This window comes from Podarcis erhardii (assembly GCF_964252035.2).
Source record: "Podarcis erhardii genome assembly, chromosome: 5".
In the NCBI taxonomy this organism is placed as follows: Eukaryota; Metazoa; Chordata; class Lepidosauria; order Squamata; family Lacertidae; genus Podarcis; species Podarcis erhardii.
This window is the reverse complement of record NC_138509.1, coordinates 21,850,618-21,870,156: the sequence shown is the minus strand read 5'-3', so window position 1 is coordinate 21,870,156 and position 19,539 is coordinate 21,850,618. Positions and strand designations below refer to the sequence as shown.

General features: G+C 45.8%; 1 protein-coding gene across 2 annotated transcripts in view; it reads right to left on the bottom strand.

Annotated features, from left to right (window-relative positions):
* The window catches only part of NRG3 (neuregulin 3), a 619,340-nt gene extending 606,046 nt beyond the window's left edge, over positions 1–13,294 (bottom strand). Inside the window, exon 1 of one of the 2 annotated variants that reach the window (XM_081861189.1) lies at positions 11,051–13,294. In XM_081861189.1, coding sequence (XP_081717315.1) covers positions 11,051–11,801 — 751 coding nt within the window. In that variant the 5' untranslated portion in view covers positions 11,802–13,294. The remainder of the gene's footprint in view (positions 1–11,050) is intronic. The other variant, XM_081861188.1, reaches the window with a different exon arrangement.
* Positions 13,295–19,539: the final 6,245 nt, after the last annotated feature.

The following is a 19,539-nucleotide window of genomic DNA, read 5'->3' as shown; positions in this document are numbered from 1 at the left end:
AAAAATACTTGTGGTGGGAACATGCTGGAGCCATAGGAAATGGTGATGTGAACACACCTTTAGGGCGCACTCCCAATTATTCCTTTTCTATTTAGCCTCTTGGGTTTACCTTCCGGCACTCAACATCATAGCATGCAAATCAATGGACAGATGGGGATGGTTTGGGCTATACCACACTGAGGGCATTAGGCCCATGGGCTGCAGGTTCCCCAACACTACATACACTTTGCATGGAAATAAGTCTCATGGAACTCATCAGGACCTACCTTTGAATGTATAGAACAATCAATTGGAGCAAAGTGTACTAGTGATTCAGGTGTGTAGACTGATGCTAAGAATTAAGGACAGGGTGCCTCTGAGCAAGTGGTTAGTACCAGAACCAAGTTCACGAGATCTGTCATGCAAAATTTCACTTCTGCTTCTCACCTAAGCACTGTGTTTCAGCAACTTAGTTTACAGGGACAAAGATTTTTTTTGGGGGGTTGCTGTAACACAACTGTGTGTGTGTGTGTGTGTGTGTGTGTGTGTGTGTGTGTCAGAAATCCCTTGCCAGTCTCCCCCAAAATATCTACCAGTAGATCCCAACCTATCTCTGCCTACCTCTGCTCTATAACATACACAATTTGTTTGAGTCTTTGCTCTATATGGATTCTATATAATGCACACTATCTTATATGTGGGTTTTAAAGAGACTTAAAATCCAAAATTGGGAATTTTTGCACAAGTCCATCCATTGTCAAAGTACCTCCTCCTCCCCCCCCCATGCACACATGGAAGCTGCATCTAAAGATAGGTTTGCCCCCATTCCCAGCAAGGAAAAGAAAACAGCTGGTGAAAATTTGCATAGATTAATTATTTAAAAGGAACATGTAACTATTTTGAGATTGCCCACTACATCGCATTGTGGAATAGGGCAGCCAGATGCAGAATAGGAAAGGAGCTTCTGCACCTTTGTAAGCTAAGCAAGCTACACAACTGAAATCCCTGCATCTATGCAACTATTAAAGGTTGGTAAACTGCCACCATGCCTTAAATAAGAGATTGATAATATATTTTGTCTACATAGTGCCCTTTCTGAGTGTATGAAATATTTCACATATATAATGTCAGCACCATGTTCCACTATGTTTGGAGATGTCCCACTATGTTACTGCAGATGGAAGAAGATGCTGAGCAAGGTTACCTTGCCCAAATGCAGCCTAATCCTGTGCATGCCTGCTTAGAGTAAGTCTCACTGAGTTCAATGGGGCTTACTCTCCCAAGCAGGTTTGTTTAGAAATGTACTAGGCATAGAAATGCCATGGCAGAGGTGAAATTTGAACTGGAGACTTCCTAGTTCACAGACAAGCTCTCTGAATGTGACCTATTGGCTCTCATTTCTAAATAGTCTCTCAAACCCAGATATTATGTTCTTAAGCCTTAAGAACTTCAGAGCAGTGAGATAGTAGGCAGCACTTCTGCCTCCTGGTGCGGGGCTCAAAAACGATCCATTTGCTTAACTTCCCCTTTCTTTTGATTGAATAAAGCAAAAATCCAAATACCTGCCCAAAGCAAGCACAAATGTTGCTATTTCAAATCTTGCCTGTTCCCTCACTGACCAAGCTTTGAAGGAGGGTTATGGCCTAGATTGTCACTGGATTAAGGTGCTAATACTTAAGTTCCCATTGTTCAGTCCCAGCTCCTGCCCACCTAGCGGTTCGAAAGCACATCAAAGTGCAAGTAGATAAATAGGTACCACTCCGGTGGGAAGGTAAACAGTGTTTCCATGCACTGCTCTGGTTCGCCAGTAGCGGCTTAGTCACGTTGGCCACATGGCCCGGAAAAAACTGTCTGTGGACAAATGTCGGCTCCCTTGGCCAGTAAAGCGAGATGAGCGCCTAACCCCAGAGTCATCCGCGACTGGACCTAATGGTCAGGGGTACCTTTATCTTTTTGAGACATAGCCTCTGATTCAGTTGGAAAGTTCTGTTTCTAATCACTGCTCGCAAAGAACGGCCTTTAGCTGTCAACATGAAAGCACAGCAGAATCCTTCAGAGATATGACCCAAGTACAAGCAGTGTAACAAATTATTCCGCTTATTTGTCCAGAGCACCAAACTACCACATTCTTGATAGAAGCTGGAATGTCTTAGGACCAAACTAGGCCTGACACAGGAGATCTATACAGTATAACCTGACATCCCCCCCCCCCTTTAAAATTCAATGCAGTTATGGTGAGGCCTCCAAATTCATTTGGAGTGGGGGGGTGCAAAACAAAACTCTTTGCAAACTGTATATCACCCCCAGTTTTGTGTTCTCCATGCAGGAAAATTTACATAGACCTTTCCTCTGCAAGTAAGAAAATAAATTAGGAGGCCTGTTTTTACCAGGAAAATGCTTTGCTGGCTGCTGCTCTGATCAAATTCAGAGGCCCCACAGTTGCTCCCCCCCCCCCATCATGAAATACTCCATTTGTCTCCTGTGCTACATCTAGTTTGGTCATTAATGCACCATATATAAGTCCAGGTCAACTACCAGAGCTGCCAGTGGGGCGACTTTAGGCACACATCTACTCGCAGAGGTCTTCATTGATGCCAACAGCATCCCCAGAGTCCTCCATTGGAATGAGGCTGGAAACAAACATTCTGCTGTAGCTAATTGAGTAGACTGCATCATGTGTTTGGTTGCAATGTGCCTGTGGCAACTCCTGGTCTACTACACAGCCAAGTTCCCCCTCCCCAAGACATTTCGCTTCCCCTAGCGACTACACAAGCTGAGATATGTTCTCCAAGATGACATGTGGTAACTCAGGTGATGTCAGGATGTGGCCCAATACACGCTGCACCTTACCACCCTGTGCACAGAGTGCAGAAGACCTTGGACAGAACCTCTTGGCATGTACAAAGCTTTATTGGTGTGTGTAAAAATATCCCTGTTCCACATCAGCCCCCAGGGATTCTGTGCAGACTGGTAGGCCCTGTACAGAGAACTGCTAACTGGCTGCCTAGGGAGGCCCTTTGCGAGAGGCATCCCTGGAGTGGGCCAGGGCATCAGTTGTATTCTATTCTATTCTATTCTATTCTATTCTATTCTATTCTAGTATTCTGTTATTTTCACTGCAAGGCTTTTGGGAAGACCTCTGGAGAGCCACTGCCAGTCTGCATAGACAGTATTGAGCCAGAGGCACCAAAGGTCTTCCAATGGCAGCTTCTGGTTTCTGTTCCATTACCACCACCTCTGCCCTAAGGTGCCATATGGATGTAATGCCTCAGGTACCAAAATGCCTTGGGCACTCTAAAAGATTGCATTGTAGGCTCAGCTATATACAAAAAGGGGGCAGCTCCACCTCTTTACCTCTTGGTAAAGTGCCCTCTCATGGGCCTTCTTCAGCCTATGGGATGCATTATCTTCGGGAAAACTTTCCAAAGGGTGTATGCTAGTGATACACTGGATCAGGAGCAAAGGTGAGTGGAGCAATGAACACAAAATGTACCCTTGAAAAATATGCTAGCTTCTGCAGCCACCTACAGACCCCTCTCTATCCTTCATCCAAGGAAGCTGGAGGCATGATCAGCCTTCAAGAACACACCCCAGCCAAACAAAAAACACCCAAGGGGAGGGGTTCAAAGCAGGGCTAGCAGGGGGTGTGGCCTGGGGAGAATCCCAGAGGTCAGGTTAAGAGGGCCCCCAGGCCTGAGCTTCCCCAACCCTGATGCAGAAGAATACAGGTTTAATCACTGACATCTCTAGTTAAAAGTAGCCCATATTGAGGTAGATGAAGTGGTGGGTTGTTGTTGTTGTTGTTGTTGTTGTTGTTGTTGTTGTTGTTGTTGTTGTTTGATGCAGCAGCATTGTCTGCTCATATGCAGATCAGTATTGTTTCAGACATAGAATTTCACTAATACATTTTCCAAGAGGCAAGGTTCAACTCAGAATGGGCTTCAGTATATATTTGGATGTGTGTCTACGAATTTAATTATTCTGTTTTTTAAAATAAAAAATTGCTTTACAGTATTTGTAATCCACTGTGTGTGTGTGTGTGTGTGTGTGTGTGTGTGTGTAATAAGGATTATTTAAAAAAAAGCAGAAAGAAACATATTTCTGCTTAGCATTCCAGAATGTGTTAATAATTCCTTTGCATGCTCAGGGCCTAATCTGCTGTCCAATGAAATAAATGCCTTGGCTTCAGTTCGGTTGTGATCAAGGTCTCACCACACTGGTAAATGATGTGTCAACTGAACTGGGAAGTGTTTTATGGGCTGTGAAGAGAGCAGGCTTTCAGCAGTGTGCGCCTTCGCCTCTGAGGGGTTTACTGTCCATGTAAACCTGCTGCTGATCATTCCCCCTCAGCCCTATCATCAATATTTTAAAATTAAATGTCTCATTAAAATACAACACTATCTCAATAAAACTCCACAGAAATCAAAATATTAGATTCTCCCCCTCTCCCCTCAGAAATCCAAAAACCCAACCCTGATTTCTTGAAAAGGTGGTATTACCATCAATATCATGCTTTATCTATGTAATAGTCATTTGTCAACATTCTCTCACTTGTTACACCCTTCAAAGCCCTACATGCCAAGACACTCTGGTGTTTCCAAGGCTCCACCACACATTCTAGCATAACACCAAGAAACAGAATCAATGGCAGGGACAAAGAGATGAAGGGAATGGAGATGGTGTCTGGTTCTGCAAAGAGGCAAAACCAATCCCAGACTGGGCTTCCCTGGGGGGCAGTCGTAACCTTACATCAGTGCCCCCTTATACTTTATGCCATAATAAAATGAATGGTTCCTAGGTACTCCTGAGAGGCAAAAAACAAAACAAAAAACATTGCTCCTGGGGCTTCCCCACCAACCATGTTTCTGCCTCCATGCGCAAGAATCCCATGTGAGGGGAGGAGGGCAATGTGTCAATGTGCACTCTTTGCAAAACACCCACAGGGGCCTCTGCAATTTAATGGACTTCTTTCCACACACACTCTTCTCATAATAATGATGAGCATTTACTAGCTGCACATAATTGATTGCAGTAGGTAAGCTTTATATTTCTGAATGAGAACGAGAAGGAAATTAAAGCAACCTCGGATAGCAGTTCAGGCTCATAGAAAGAGCTTTCTCTGTTCTATTTCTCAAAAGGGTATTGATTACAATTTCTGGAACATTGCTCTATTTTGGCTCTTCTGCATTATGTGATCCAGCTTTGGCTGCTCTTTGTTTCTCTGCTAGGCCATAAATTAATGCAAGAGGAAGCAGTTTCACTGCGCTGATGAATTCTTGCTGGAGACCTAGTCTGAGAATAATATTTCAGTTTTACATAGCAACAAAGTCACTGTAGAACCAAAAATATCAAAGGGGGGTGGACTCTAAGGCTATCAACTAGTTAGTTTCCTCAGTCAATTGACTGTCTTGCTTGTGTCTGATTAAACAGCATCATTAACAGATTAAATATTACATTATTATACCAACTGCAAGTGATCTTCTGAGGAACTGAAAGCAGATTACCGTTTCTCTAAAGTAAATAACGCAGGCAAGTGTTTGGAAAATTAACTGCGCACATCAATTGACTGAGGAGCTGCAGAGGCATATAATGTATGCAACAACAACAGCATAAAACAGGGGCGCTTCTAATTTCAATCCAGTAATCAATTTTTAATCTGCAGTGCATGAATCTGTCGATTTATATACTGATTTGATCAATGCTTTCAGCCCTAGAAGAGCATATATTATGGGGAGGAGGGAATAGCTTCACTTTATAGTAGGAACTCTTAAAATAAGGTTAAAGGGGTGTGCTTTTCGTTTAGTTAATATGGTCTCCGGTTCAGGATATAGTTGGTTTCTGGTTCAGGATTAGTTCCCTATACAGTCATACCTTGGATTAAATATGCTTCAGGTTGAGCACTTTCGGGTTGCGCTCCGCAGTGACCCGAAAGTAACGGAAAATGTTACTTCCAGGTTTTGCCGCTCGCGCATGCGCAGACGGTCAAAATGATGTCACACACATGCGTGGAAGCAGCGAATCGCAACCCACGCAGGCACGGGTTACGTTCACTTCAGGATGTGAACGAGGATCTGGAACGGACCCCGTTCATATCCAGATTACCACTGTAATCCTGGAGTCCCCAGTCTTTGTTTTGTATTTTTAATGCCAAGGCTCCCTTCAGTGGTTTATAGTTTTGAGTTTCTCTCCCTTTTGCTGCACAGAAGATGGAAAATCACCACCACCTCTTCTACCAGAGTCTGCACTCTCATGCAGGGTTGGGGAATCATTTGCCTTCCAGATGTTCTTGGACTTCAACTCCCACCACTCTTGACCATAAGCCATGCTGGCTGGGGCTGAAGTAAGTTGTATTCCAACAACATCTGGAGAGCCACAGTTTCCTCACATCTGTTCCATTTTTGCAATCAGGGCAGATTTCCAATCTTGTAACACTCCTACCCCACCCCATAAAATGGGACCAGTTGATGCTGAAATGCCAAGTTGTCACTGTGCAAATGGAATTCTCCTGTTCAGGAACTCTTATGGGGAGGAAAAACCCCTCACTGCTCTAGTCATTTCCCCCCCAGTATGACTATCTATGAATATGTTTCCTGTGTGAGGCTGCAAATGCTGGTCCATTAAGAAGCTATTCTTCCAAGTTTGCTGTCCTCACCAAGCCTCCAGGCAAGGAAACATTGTATTAAAATTACAGTTGTACCTCTGGTCACAAACTTAATCCATTCCGGAGGTCCGTTCTTAACCTGAAACTCTTCTTAACCTGAGGTACCTCTTTAGCTAATGGGGCCTCCCATTGCTGCTGTGCCGCCCACACATGATTTCTGTTCTCATCCTGAGGTAAACTTCTTACCCGAGGTACTACTTCTGGGTTAGCAGAGTCTGTAACCCAAAGTGTTTGTAAACCAAGGTGTTTTTAACCCAAGGTACCACTGTATTATAACACACTGCCAATACAAGATCTTTGATTAAACTTTGCTGCTCCATCCGGTTTGTACTGAGGGCAAGTGCTCCTACTGTTCCACCCTAGTGATGCTACTGCTACACTCCTAGCCTCTTGTTACCATATACAAATGGGTGTGTTAGAATCATAGAATCATAGAGTTGGAAGAGACCACAAGGGCCACCGAGTCCAACCCCCTGCCAGCAAACCCCCTGTTGCCCTGAAAGAAACCAAAGCAACTACAGAGTCCATTGTTCATCTGTTTTCATTCTTCACATCTACAACTCAGGCTTCCTTTATGCAAATTTAATAAATAAATAAAATTGTGGCAGCTTACAACAACCTTGTGTCCTCCAGATATTGTTGGACTACAACTCCCATCAACCTCAGCCAGCGCAGGCCAGCAAAGAAGAGAGTTATGAGGAACAGTTGAGAGAATTTGGTATGTTTACCCTGGTAAAGAGGAGATTGAGGGGAGATATGGTAGCCATCTTCAAACATCTAATGGGCTGTCACGTGGAGAATGTAGCAAGCTTGTTTTTGCCTGCTCTGGATGCTAGGATCTGAACCAATGGATTCAAGTTATAAGAAAGGAGATTCCGACTAAACATCAAGAAGAAATTTCTGACGGTAAACTGTTTGACCATGGAACAGACTCCCAAAAGAGGTGGTGGATTCTCCTTCCTTGGAGGTTTTTAAGCAGAATTTGGATGGCCATCTGACATGGATGCTTTGGTCGAGATTCCTGCATTGGAGGCGGTTGGACTAGATGACCCTTGGAATCCCTATGATTCTATGTAGCCCTACAAATTCTGGAGGGAACAAATTTGACAAAGTCTTCATTATTGTGGCTGGTGTCTCATTTTGAGTCACCCTGCCCTAATCTATGTGCTAAGGAATAAAATTAAAATAGGATTCTGAATTATCTCCAAGGGGGCTCATTGCATATGGGTCTTGCTTTTTTCTACAGATAAAGAAGAGTGGATGACTCTGAGTAAATGATTGTAACAGCTGTAAGAGGAAAAAGCTGAGGGAGGGGGGAACCCTTTTAAAAACCCAGCAAAGATCTCAAACATCACTCCACATGAATTCATATCAGGCACTCCTCTTTCAAAAACACCAGGAAGACATTCGCAAGGCCTACCTACAATACGATATTTCTGATGCTTGTATGCCCCTTTAAACCACCATGGCTTCCCCTAGTGGATCCTGGGAAATGTGGTGCTGAGAATTCTGTGAGATATCCTGAACCTTACCTTTCCACAGCACTTCCGTTTTCAAAAAAAATATTAGTAGTTAAACAGATCATTGCATATTTGCCTTTAGTGTGTGCTTTTCTCCCATCAAGACAGTCACGCAAGAATTTGCTCAGCATTCTCTTATATATATATATATATTCATATTCACACAATACTGTAGACCAAGTTTTTATATTTTATTGCTATTATTATTATTATTATTATTATTATTACTATTATCAAGAAACAGAGTCATAGGAAGAGCAGAAACATATAGCTGAGTCCAGAAACTAATGTATTTGAATGTATTCCTTTTATCTATGTTTCCCCCCTTTCCTACAAAAGGCCTTAAAATGGAAGGGGGAGAACTGAGGATCAAAGTGAGTGAAAGATGTAGATATCAGGTCAGAAGGTTGAGCACCCACCAAGGAAAAATTACAGTATCACTTCCACTCTGTTCCCACTGTAACCTGATAGAAAGATTATGTGAAACAGAAAATTGTGCCGCTTTGGGGAGGGTGGGGGAGGGAGAGGAATTCCACATGCCCTATAAATTCCAATCCTTTTTTATGTAATCTATTTAATCTCCCGTTAATGATAATCACAGGCTATCAATGTGCTCAAACAGGGTCAATTTCTGGTGGATTTGCACTTCTTATATTTTGTGCTTTAGCAAAGCTGCAGGGGGGCAGGGAAGAGCGAAGAGGGAGGGAACACAAAGGTCTAAACTCTGATTTAAACAGTTATATTAGCAAGATCTGGACCAAGGATTGCTTGCAAACATAAACAGTCCTTGAACATATGTGTGCCATGGTGTGTGTGTGTTTGTGTGTGTGTGTTAGAGAGAAAGAGAAAGAGAAAATGGGCTGGTTAGGGTGGGTAGTAGATCCTGCCAGCTGACAGTCATCTATTAAGCAGGTTCTATAATCTAAGGACTCAGCAAGGTTAGAAAATCATAGTGGATTTACCAGTCTTCTTACAGACGGAGTTGGATTGGGGGAGGGAATTAGATGGGGGGGGAATAGATGCAGGGTAGCATTTCCAAATTTCACAACATCCTGCCTGTCCAGCAGCAGACAATAAATGCACTTGGGAAATACCAGATAGGTTTCTGCTCTGAAGGAGCTTCAAACGCAAGAGGGGGCATAGCATGAAAAATCAGGCAGTCTCTGGAGGGAAGCAAGGAGAGGAGCGAGGAAGGTGTGTTTCTGCATTTCAGCTTCATTTTCTGTAAAGGAATGAACACCCTCCCCAAATCACAAAAAGGACACTAGCCAAATGCAACTTAACAACCTTCCAGCTGCCTCTTGCCTGTTGACCACAGGATATATTACCCCTCACTGACCATCTCATGTACTCTATCCTCTTGGGCTGATTCCCCCAGGTTAATTCCACACACACCCTTTGCTTGATTTCCTCAAATCATAGCATCCCTTGGCTCCCACATATTGCTCTTCAGCCTAGATTATGAGCAGCAAACAGCTTTAGAGGAATATTTGAGAAAGAACAAAGAGGGAACAAATTAATTTAAATAAGCAAACCCATCAAATTGGGAAGAGAGTGCAGGGTAATAAAACTGGTTCAGAATGGGATTTACAGTGCATGTCTATGTCTGCCTACTCAGAGGTAAGCTCTGCTGAGTTCCATGGAACTTACTCACTGGTAAGTGCAGGATTCCCATCTTCATGTAGCAACCCAGCTTCTAGCTTGCTCTACCATATCAAAGAAGACAGACAAATACCCGGCTATGATCACAGGCCCTCCACTCCTTAAATAGTGGCACCCAGAAGTTGGCTGAGCAGAGAGAGAGGATTGTGATGATATTTGTCCTAGATAACCTTCACAAGAGAATGTACCCAATCCTCATTTTCAAATGAGAGGGATGAGGAGAATGGATTGGGGTGTGTATATCCCCCCCCATATATATATATATATATATATCCTTCATAGATGCATTCGTTTGATGAGGCTGGAGCGAACCTCACAGGAAGAGAAAGGCGACTTCCCTGAGCTGATGCATATATTCATGGGGTGTGCTCTCTCCTCCATTCTCCTGAAATGGAATTGGGGCTCATTATTTTGCAATGGCGCAGCACCCTGGGGAAGGGACTGTGGATCACAGTTGGGCTGGAAAGCATTTCTTGTCTTGTCTTTTCTGATGGTGGGAGGGGAATGGGAAGGTGAAGACAAACACACCAGCACAGAGGCACACACCCCTTGCCAAACAATCCTGAGCACAACCTAGCCAAAGCTCCAGTCCAAAGCACTAGCTCTCAGTTTTAACTTCCTCTTCATCTCCTTATAAGCCACAGAACCATCAAGGTCAGCATTTTTCTCCCTCCAGCCCAGGCCGCTAACAAAAGCCCTTGAAAGGACCACTGGTGATGTCCCCAAACCTGCTACATTCCTTTTTTGCTCTTGAATTGGGTGTGTGTGGTGATTTTGCTTTGGAGGGTGGGGTAAGGCAAAGCGAGAAATGGGGAGGTGGGGGTTGGCTCTTCTCTCTCTCTCTCTCTCTCTCTCTCTCTCTCTCTCTCTCTCTCTCTCTGTTGTCTTGTGAATGAATTCCACCTCCAAGGGCCCATTAGGAGAGTTACATCTCCATCATCATCACCATCACAAACATCCAAAAGAGGAGGGAATATCTCCTGAAAGAATCCAGGCTGGAAGAAAAGCCCAGACAAACTTCAAGGAAGCCTGGATGCCTTTGGGTATTTGCACCAAGTTACAAGCACTCGAAATCAGGTCTAGAACAGAGACATTTCACCAGCACCCCACCCCCTCCATATATATATACATACAGAATCACCCATACGCCAACAACCCAGATTCCAAAAAAGGGAAGGGGGAAGCCTTCCCCCTATTGACGCAAAGCAAGAAGTTTGGTCTCACTTACGGTATTTGGGGCTGGTGTTGGCCTCTGGCGTGGTGGTGGTGCTGGCCTCTTGGAAGGGGGATAAGGTCCAGGACGGAGCAGAGTCCTGAAGATAGGTCTTGTAGGAGGAGGTAGTGTATGCCGCAGTGGGCCAGATGGGCAGAGGCTGGGTCCCAGGGGTGCCGGGCGCAGGGCGGGAAATCAGGATGGTGGTGCTGAAAGGGACAGCGGTGGTGGTGGTGGCAAGGACGGTCGGGGGCGCGACCGTGTGGCGCGCCGTGGTGGATCTCGGCAGGCCGGCGCGGATCGGGCCCCGGGTGCCCGGGAAGCGGGTGGGCGCCTTGGTCATGGTGGTGAGGCGGGTACTTATCCGATTGGGTGTCCTCGACGTGGTGGTAGTGGCCGTGCTGGTGGTGGTGGTGTCCACGCTTTTGGGCGGCGTGGTGGGCTGCTTGGAGAGGAAGAAGGGGTCCTGCTCGATGCCTTTGGAATCCATCAGCTCGGTGGGCACGTACTCCTTGACGGAGCCCACCACGATCCACTTGAGCAGCATCAGGCTGAGCCCCAAGCCCACGAAGCCGATGAAGAGGGGCACCACGCACAGCCACGTCTGCTGCCGGTTCCACACGATGCAGTCGCTGCAGCGCACCTCGCGAGCCGCCGGGTCGGCGCCCCCATCGCCGCCGCCGCCCGCGGGACCCCCGGCTCCGGCCGCCGCCCCCTCCTCGGCACCAGCTGCGGCACCCGGAGGAGAGGAGACCCCTTCGCTCATCCTCCTAGGGGCCTGGCACACCCTCCCCCCGGGGAAAGAAAAGGCATCGGGGGGGAGCGAGAAGCATGCGGAGCAAAGGCGGCGAGGGAGGGGGGGCGCAAAGGCGAGAAAGAGAGCGAGCGAGCCACAGAGGGAGGGAGGGAGGGAGGGAGGGGTGGGGAGGGAGAAAGAAGAAGATCCCACAGAACGGAGGGGGAAGCTGCCGTCAGTTACCGAAAGGACATTTCCCCATTCAACCTAGAGCTCTGTAACCCCCCCGCCATCACATATACATCCACACGCATTCACACAACCGCTGCTGAATCAGCTGGAATGGCCGAGCTCTCCCCATCCTCCAGCAGTGCTGAAGTAGCCTCCTTTTTTACCTTCGATTCCCCCCTTATCCCCCCCCCAATAAATGAAAAATCCGCGGCGCTTCTTCCCGCACGAACCCAAAACAGCAGTCCCCAAAAATCCACCTCCTTCGATGGTGATGATGATGATCCTTGGGTGTTGGGGCTGGTGTGGTGCTTTTTCTGTCTCCCCCTTCTCGTTCCTAGCCCAGAGATCCGCATTCAGCAACAATCACGAAACCCATTTCTCCATACGGAAGCGGGAGTGGGAAAAACAAGCTCCTCTGGCTCCTGGTTTTGGGTGATGATGTTGAAGATGCCCCCCTTTCCACCCCACCCCCCAAGCAGAAGCAGCGGCGGCTGGAGCAGCAGCGGCGACATTCCTCGGCTGCTGGGCTTTCTTTCCTTCTTTCCCCCCCTGCCCCCCCACCTCCTTCTCCTCCTCCTCCCCGAAGCGACGGAGCAGCAAACTGCACCTGTTATTCAGCAGCCCTGCAGCCAACCCTTGGACAGCACTTTAAAGCGGAGAGACCAATCCGAAGGCAGCGCGGAGGGAAAGGAGAGCGAGCAAGCGAGCGAGCCGAGGCGCAGACGCGGCGGGAGAACCGGGAGCCGCTGCCGCCGCCACCACCACCAGCCCGGCATTGCTGACAAGTCCAAGGCGACATCCAAACTGGATCCGGATCCGGGAGGGGGAAAATAATCATTAAAACAAAGCTACTCAATCAAAGGAGCTTCCAGCAGTTACATGAAGCGGGGAAAGGGGGTGGCTAAGGCGGAGGGGTGGGAAAAATCACACATACTGTACACCAAAAATATATATTCCTTATTGGGAATAACAATCCTGCCGAGGGAGGCGGCCAGGACTGTTCCGCGCGGGTCTCGGCGCCCCCTTTGGCCGGGCAGGCAGCCCTCTTTCCCGGAGGCTGAGTGCTCCTAATGCAGCATGTTGGGGGTGCGGGAGAGGCTGGTGCGCTGAGAGTAGGGGGGCGGTGGCGAGGATGCCGCCTCCCCGTGGCCAAGCCTCGGGGTGGTTTCTTTATTGCGCACAAAGATAGCGGAACGATCCGGGCAACCCCCCTTCGGAGTAGGAGGGGGGAGATCCGGTAAGGAGTGGGGTGGGTAGGTGGATGGGGGGGTGGGCAGCCGCCGCCGCTGCCTGGTCGGTTCCGGAGCGGCTGGCGTTCCGGGCGAGTCTTGCACTCCTACTGCGGCTGCATGCCCAAAGAGGCGCGCGGGTGCGCGGAGACGGGGAGGAGCCAGCAGGGCGCGGCGGCGGCGGCTACACCTCTGGCGCGGAATGCCTGCCCGAGCAGGTGGCTCGAGCGCCGGGTCCGGGACTCCTAAAGGCGCATGGACTATCGTTGCAAGGACTAGTTGCTGTAGACAGGCTTGGGAAGGTAAAAAGAAAAAGAAGGAAAGAACCAAGTGATAACGCAGAGTTCGCTGGGGCAACTCACTAGGCAACAGGGGTGCCAACTTGAATAAAATATTGGGGGGGGGGGAGGTAAGCCCTACCCCACACAATCGATCACAAGACACGGTGCGCACAGATCATTTGAATGGCAATACCCATCAACTTTGGGGGTGGTGTCCCCGCAAATATTTTTTTGGAGACCTCAGCAAAGGACCTCAGCCCCTAGGAGTTGGCTCCTATGCTAGGCAAGCCGCTAGCTCTCTTTGCCCCCATTTCTTGCTTTAGCTGAGATTCCTAGATTGCAGGGGGTGGAATAGATGATCCTTGGGGTCCCTTCCAACTCTACCATTGTAGGATTCATCTGCAAGGTAGGGATGGGCATAGCGAGTGATTTCCTTTGCTGGTACGTTGTGAAAGATTACCATAGAAAGGTATCAAGTATTTATGTTACTACCGCCTACAAGGTCGCCTAAAAAAGAAAACAAAGACCTGTAGGATCAGACCATCCAGTCCAGTACCCTGCCTCCAAGAGCCAAATGTTTATGGGAAGCTCATAAACAGGAAAGGAGGGAAGAGCGTTTTCCCCATTCATTCTTATGCCCCAGCTTCAGAACACGGAGATTCCATTTAGCAACCGGAACTAATGGTCATTAATCTCCATGGCTACTTCTTTTTAAAAGCCATCTAAAAGGTCTTAAAACACTGTGGCATTGACTTCCATAAGTTAGTGCTATGCTGTGTGAAACAGAGGGCGGTATTCAAGTTGGTTTTACTCACAGTAGACCCACTAAAATTAAGGAACCTTACAGTGCTCACCCACACCTCTATCCTGTGATCTCTAGGCATATGGGTTCTAGAGGTTTTTCTTTACTCCCACTACTTTCCCTCAGGGAAACACACTGTTTACAGCTGAATCGTGAGAATAGCATTAATCATGATTTCTGTGGATTTGTCACTGGGCAAATGGAAGAGTTGATGAACCCTCAGTCATGTTCATGATTTTCAGTGGTTCTATTCTGAGTAAAGCTTGGTTGAATGCCGCCCAGTACTTCCTTTTGCCTGTTCTGCATTATCTTAAGAGGTCTAGTTTTACAAGGAAAAACTTCCTCTATCCACTTTCAGCACACCATTCATAATTTTATAGTGTGTCCTCCTTCCATTGTCTCCTCCACTCTAAACTAAAAGTCCCAAATGATGTAGGCTTTTGGCACAGGACATATATTCCCACCCCAAATAATTTAGGTTGCCAGATTTGGCACCTTTCCTAGCTCCAGTGTATCTCTTTGAATATGAATTAATAAAATTGTACACGCTATTCCAAAGATGGGTTTACCATAGATTTCTATAAAAGCATTACAATACTGGCAGTTTTATTTTCAGTTCCCAGGTCTTGCCCTTTTCGCTGTCATTGCACCCTGAGGCTGTGTACACATTACACAGTTACACACTCCTTATCCAGTGCTGGTGTTTGAGGATGTGTACATACTGCATTAGCCACAATCCATATCTATCCTGTATTATCTTGAGAAATAATATTGTTTGGTGTGCTTTTCTTCAAACCAGCTTTCATCACATTTGTAAACACAAGCCATATTCACTTCACAATTAACTCGAGACGTGTGCATTTAAGACAGCCATTGCACATGTGCAGATGACAGCTTCACAAATGGTTCAGGGGTGGGGTTGTAGGCATGGGGGAGCCACACAGGTCCTGTGCATCAGACTAAGACACCCCCATTCCCTTTTCTAGTGTGTACAACAATGTGCAAATGAAACTTGAAATGCAGCAGGGGAAACAGCCTCACTCGGTTTTAAGCCGCTAATGTGTATATAGCCAGATTTGTTGTTGTTTTATAGCTCTCCACTATAACGTGGTACTCAGCACTGAGCTTGGGAGATAAAGAGCTCTGTCTGCTCTTCAGAGATCATTCTCTAGAAATCAGGCAGAGTGTTTAATCTCCTGATATAAGCACTGAGCACCACAGTAATACTATGGGGCTAGTCTTCCCATGGCTTTCCAAGCCAGATCTGTGTGTCCTTTCATCTTGAAACCACTATGTTTGCATTTGGTGAGGAACATTGTCAAAAACTTTATCTAAGTCCAAGAATATATCTACAGATGACCCCATCTAAGTGCTGGCTGATACTTTTTTAAAAAAAATCCAGAAAATGTGATGAAGCCAAGCTGATTCATCCTCAGCAAAGCTTGTTCTTCTATATATTGAACAATTCTGCCTTTGATAATGCTTTCTACGAATCAATGTACCACTAGTAAGGTGGACAGTTCTGTTATTTCCAGATCCCCTCTAGGTCTCTTTAAAAAAAGAAAAGTAAAAAAGTAAAAAAGTATGACATTGGTTAACCTCTAATCCTTTGGTAAAGAGGCTGATTTTAATGATGTGCATTTTTTTGTTAAAACTGAAGCAATTTCCTCTCGGAGTTCTTTAAGAGCTCTTCACTGAACGCCATCTGTCCTCTGTGATTTTTAATTTGCACTTTGTCAGTTAGCTTTAGAACTTTATCATTTGTCACTTCTTTCTGACACTTCCTCAGATGCCCCTGCTCAAATACAGCACTTCAGACATGGCAGTCTGTCCATCATCTTCCATGGTGAGCACCAATGCAGCTTGCCTGCAGTTCTCTTTCAGCCTTTGGTGCTGCTTTCAGTCCATTGTCTTCTGAATATCCTACTACCTCCTTAGCTAATTTACTGCTCTTGTTTTTCAAGAAATGCCTGTGTTTTTTGCCTTTAACAATTTCCTCTTCAAATACTTTCTTTGCTTTGTGTGCCATCAATTTGCATTTGTTTTGATGCTCTTTTTGAGTTTTGCATTTGAGCAAAACTTCAACCTCTTAAAATAACTTGCTGTTTAGTGTCAGACAATGTCCCCTGCCCAAACACAGCACCTCTCATTACCTAGAGGATACAGATGGAGAAGAAACATAGGATGTTCATTTTTTGGTGGGGAGGAGGTCAGTACTTTCTCTTGGTCCTTCCCTGCTTGAGAATATCCACCAGAGATGGATTTAAGGGAGGGAAAGCAGTTTCGTCACACTGGCTGCCGAGCCTTGGGGGTGCTGCAGAGGGTGTTCCAATTAGGATTTAGAATGGAGTGCAAGAAATGGGTGGTGGGATAAATTTTGGCATCACACAGGGTGCCACTGAAATTTGAGACCTCAAGGTCCACCACTGCTCCTGCCTTCTTCAGACTCAGAGGATCAACCCTCAATAACATCCTTTCAGTGTAGCTGCCAGTGCCCGCAGAAAACAACAAGGACTCTTTAAGTCAGCACCAGCCAGTTTTCTTGAGAAGGTAAGGTCAACTACAGGATAGGCCTGGTTAGCCTATGTAAGGCCTGAGATGCCCCAGTTCTTTGCTACATTCCAAAATTCAGCCAACAGGACCACTGGGAAATGTGCAAGGTCCTGACCTACTGGAGAAGATAGGAAGCTGCCTTAAACTGAGTGAGACCTTGGTCCATCTAGTTCAATATTGTCTGCACTGTCAGTAGCTCTCCGAGTTTTCAGGCAGGAGTCTGCTCTTGGCCTCCCTGGAAATGCTGGAGATAGATTCTAGGACCAGCTCTATACAGCAAGCAATGCAATATATGAACACTACTAAACCAGAATTTAAACAGAACCAACAGCAGTCAGAAACAGTAGCAACAGTGCAATGGAAGAGATATCTTCACTCCCACAAGCCTATGCAAAATGGTGCATCTTGACCTGACATCAAAATGTACACAATGATTAGACCAGATGCATGTTAGAGGGAAGGCACTATTCATAACCTGGGGTTACCACAGTTCATAGGGTAGCTGAACAGCCAGCAGGGCCTTTGCTGCAAATCTGTATGGGAAGAGGTACTCCTTCAGATATTTGGGGCTCAAATTATTTAGGGCAGTGTGTGCCAATATAAGCACCTTGAACTGGGCTCAGAAACACACAGGTAACCAAAAAAAGTCTTTAAGAACTGATGTACTATGTGCCCAACCAGTAGTGCTTGTCAGAACCCCGGCCACTGCAGTTTGTACAGTCTCAGTTTCCAAGCTGTCTTCAAGGACAGTCCCACATCTTCAGGTTATCAGAGCATGGAGCACTGCAGCCACACCCTCTATGTTGTATTGCCATACAGGTGGGACTTGCTGCAAAATGTTGCAGTATGCTTTCACCTTTGACCATGGGTGCTCCAGCCAGCCAGGAATATCCTGCCCCAAGATTCTTCACTCCATTCTTCACATTCCATTTCCCCATTTTCTTTTCCAACTGACAGTATTTTGCAGCTAATGAACATGCTTATTCTTCATTTGGCTGGGATAAGATGACCCCTTAGGCTTCATAATAGTGATAAAGATTATATATACTTCAGCAAACCTTAGGGGAATCCTGAGTATGCTGATAATACCATCCTCTTGTTTTTCATTGACCCCATTTTGGCTCCAATCTGGTTGGCAAGCATCACTTGATTTTGCTTTTAGAGCGTGATTGGCATCCTCTTGGACTTCTTCATAGCCTTTCACATCTGTGGTGTACTCTTCCTCTGATCTAAGCCTCTATTATAGCAAGGTTGTGGGTTGTGTTTTTTTTAAAGAGAAACTTCCAAGCTTCTTGAAGGGATTTGATCAGCCAACCTTCCCTCTCCCATGTCCTTTTAACTTAAAAGACCTAATTATTGAGAAATTCTGTCTTCTTCAATAAAATGTCGGACTTTCTCGCCAATTTTCCTGTCTCCAGTGTTGAATTTGTTCCCAAGTGATTCAGGAACACATTTCTAACAAGATTCTGAGCACTGCTCAGTATTAAATCAAGAGTTTCCTCCCCACTTGTCAGCTACACAACTAACTGTTCTCAGGCACAATCATTTATCCTATCTAGAATTTTTGTTTCCTCCTCGTGATCTGAGTGGACACTTTACCCAGTCAGTGGGAGGATAACTGATATCACCCATTATCGTGACATTTTTCTCTTGCTGCCTTCTTTCTCCATCAGTACAGATGCCAAGAGAAATGTGGCAAAGCCTAACCAAGATCCCAAATTCACCATGCATGAGAATGAGTGACAGAAAAAAGTGTGTGTGTGTGGGGGGTTCTTTTCTTTTTGTACAGTAGCAATATAGATGACCAAGCAACCATGTGACAAGCTGGTCATCCATACTTACCCTATGCTATGTTAGGTCACAGGACAGGCTGATGTGTGTAGGAGTACAGCTTGATGTGGAATCATAGACCATCAGCCTTATTTGAGCCCTTGGGTTGGGGTTGGTAATGTTCATCCCTGGTCATACTGTCTAGGGCTGATGGATGTTGGAGGCCAACAACATCTGGAAGGGCACAATGTTGATGGCTCCTGCCTTGGCTCCTACTTTTATTTTATTTTGGCTTCCAATCAGCAACTATAACAACTACAGCAACAGCACACAACATCCCCACCACCATCTTGAAATCAGTTATTAAAAATGACAAATTAATCATTTTATTAACAGTAATAGCTGCTTTTTTGCTGTGCAGCTGTCATGAATTGGTTGGCAACACAGAATTACTTTGGCAAATGTCTCCAGTCTCTAGGGCATTTTTCGCCCCTTTTTTCCTATCTTCAGAGTACAGGGATGCAGCAGAAATCACAGCTTCTGATTGCGACTGCAATCCTGAATCCACTTACCTGGGAATAAGCACAATTGAACTCAATGGGGCTTACTTCTGAGCACTCATGCATAAAGTTGCACTGCCAGCCATGGCTGTATAGGGAAAGAAAAGGTGGGTCATTTGCATGTGTTAAATTTCACCCCATTTATCAAATGGAAAAATGCCGCTTTTGTAGCTGAGGTCAGCTACTTTCCTCTGATAGCTTTGCTGTTAGAAGAATCTGAACCTACCTAGTGTATTTTGGTAATTCACCTTTAGTTCACTTATGGCAAGTTATCTTTGAATTGCCTTTTATTAGCCCCATAATAGGTATCCTGAGAAAGTGAAAGGCAGAAAAAATGTCCAT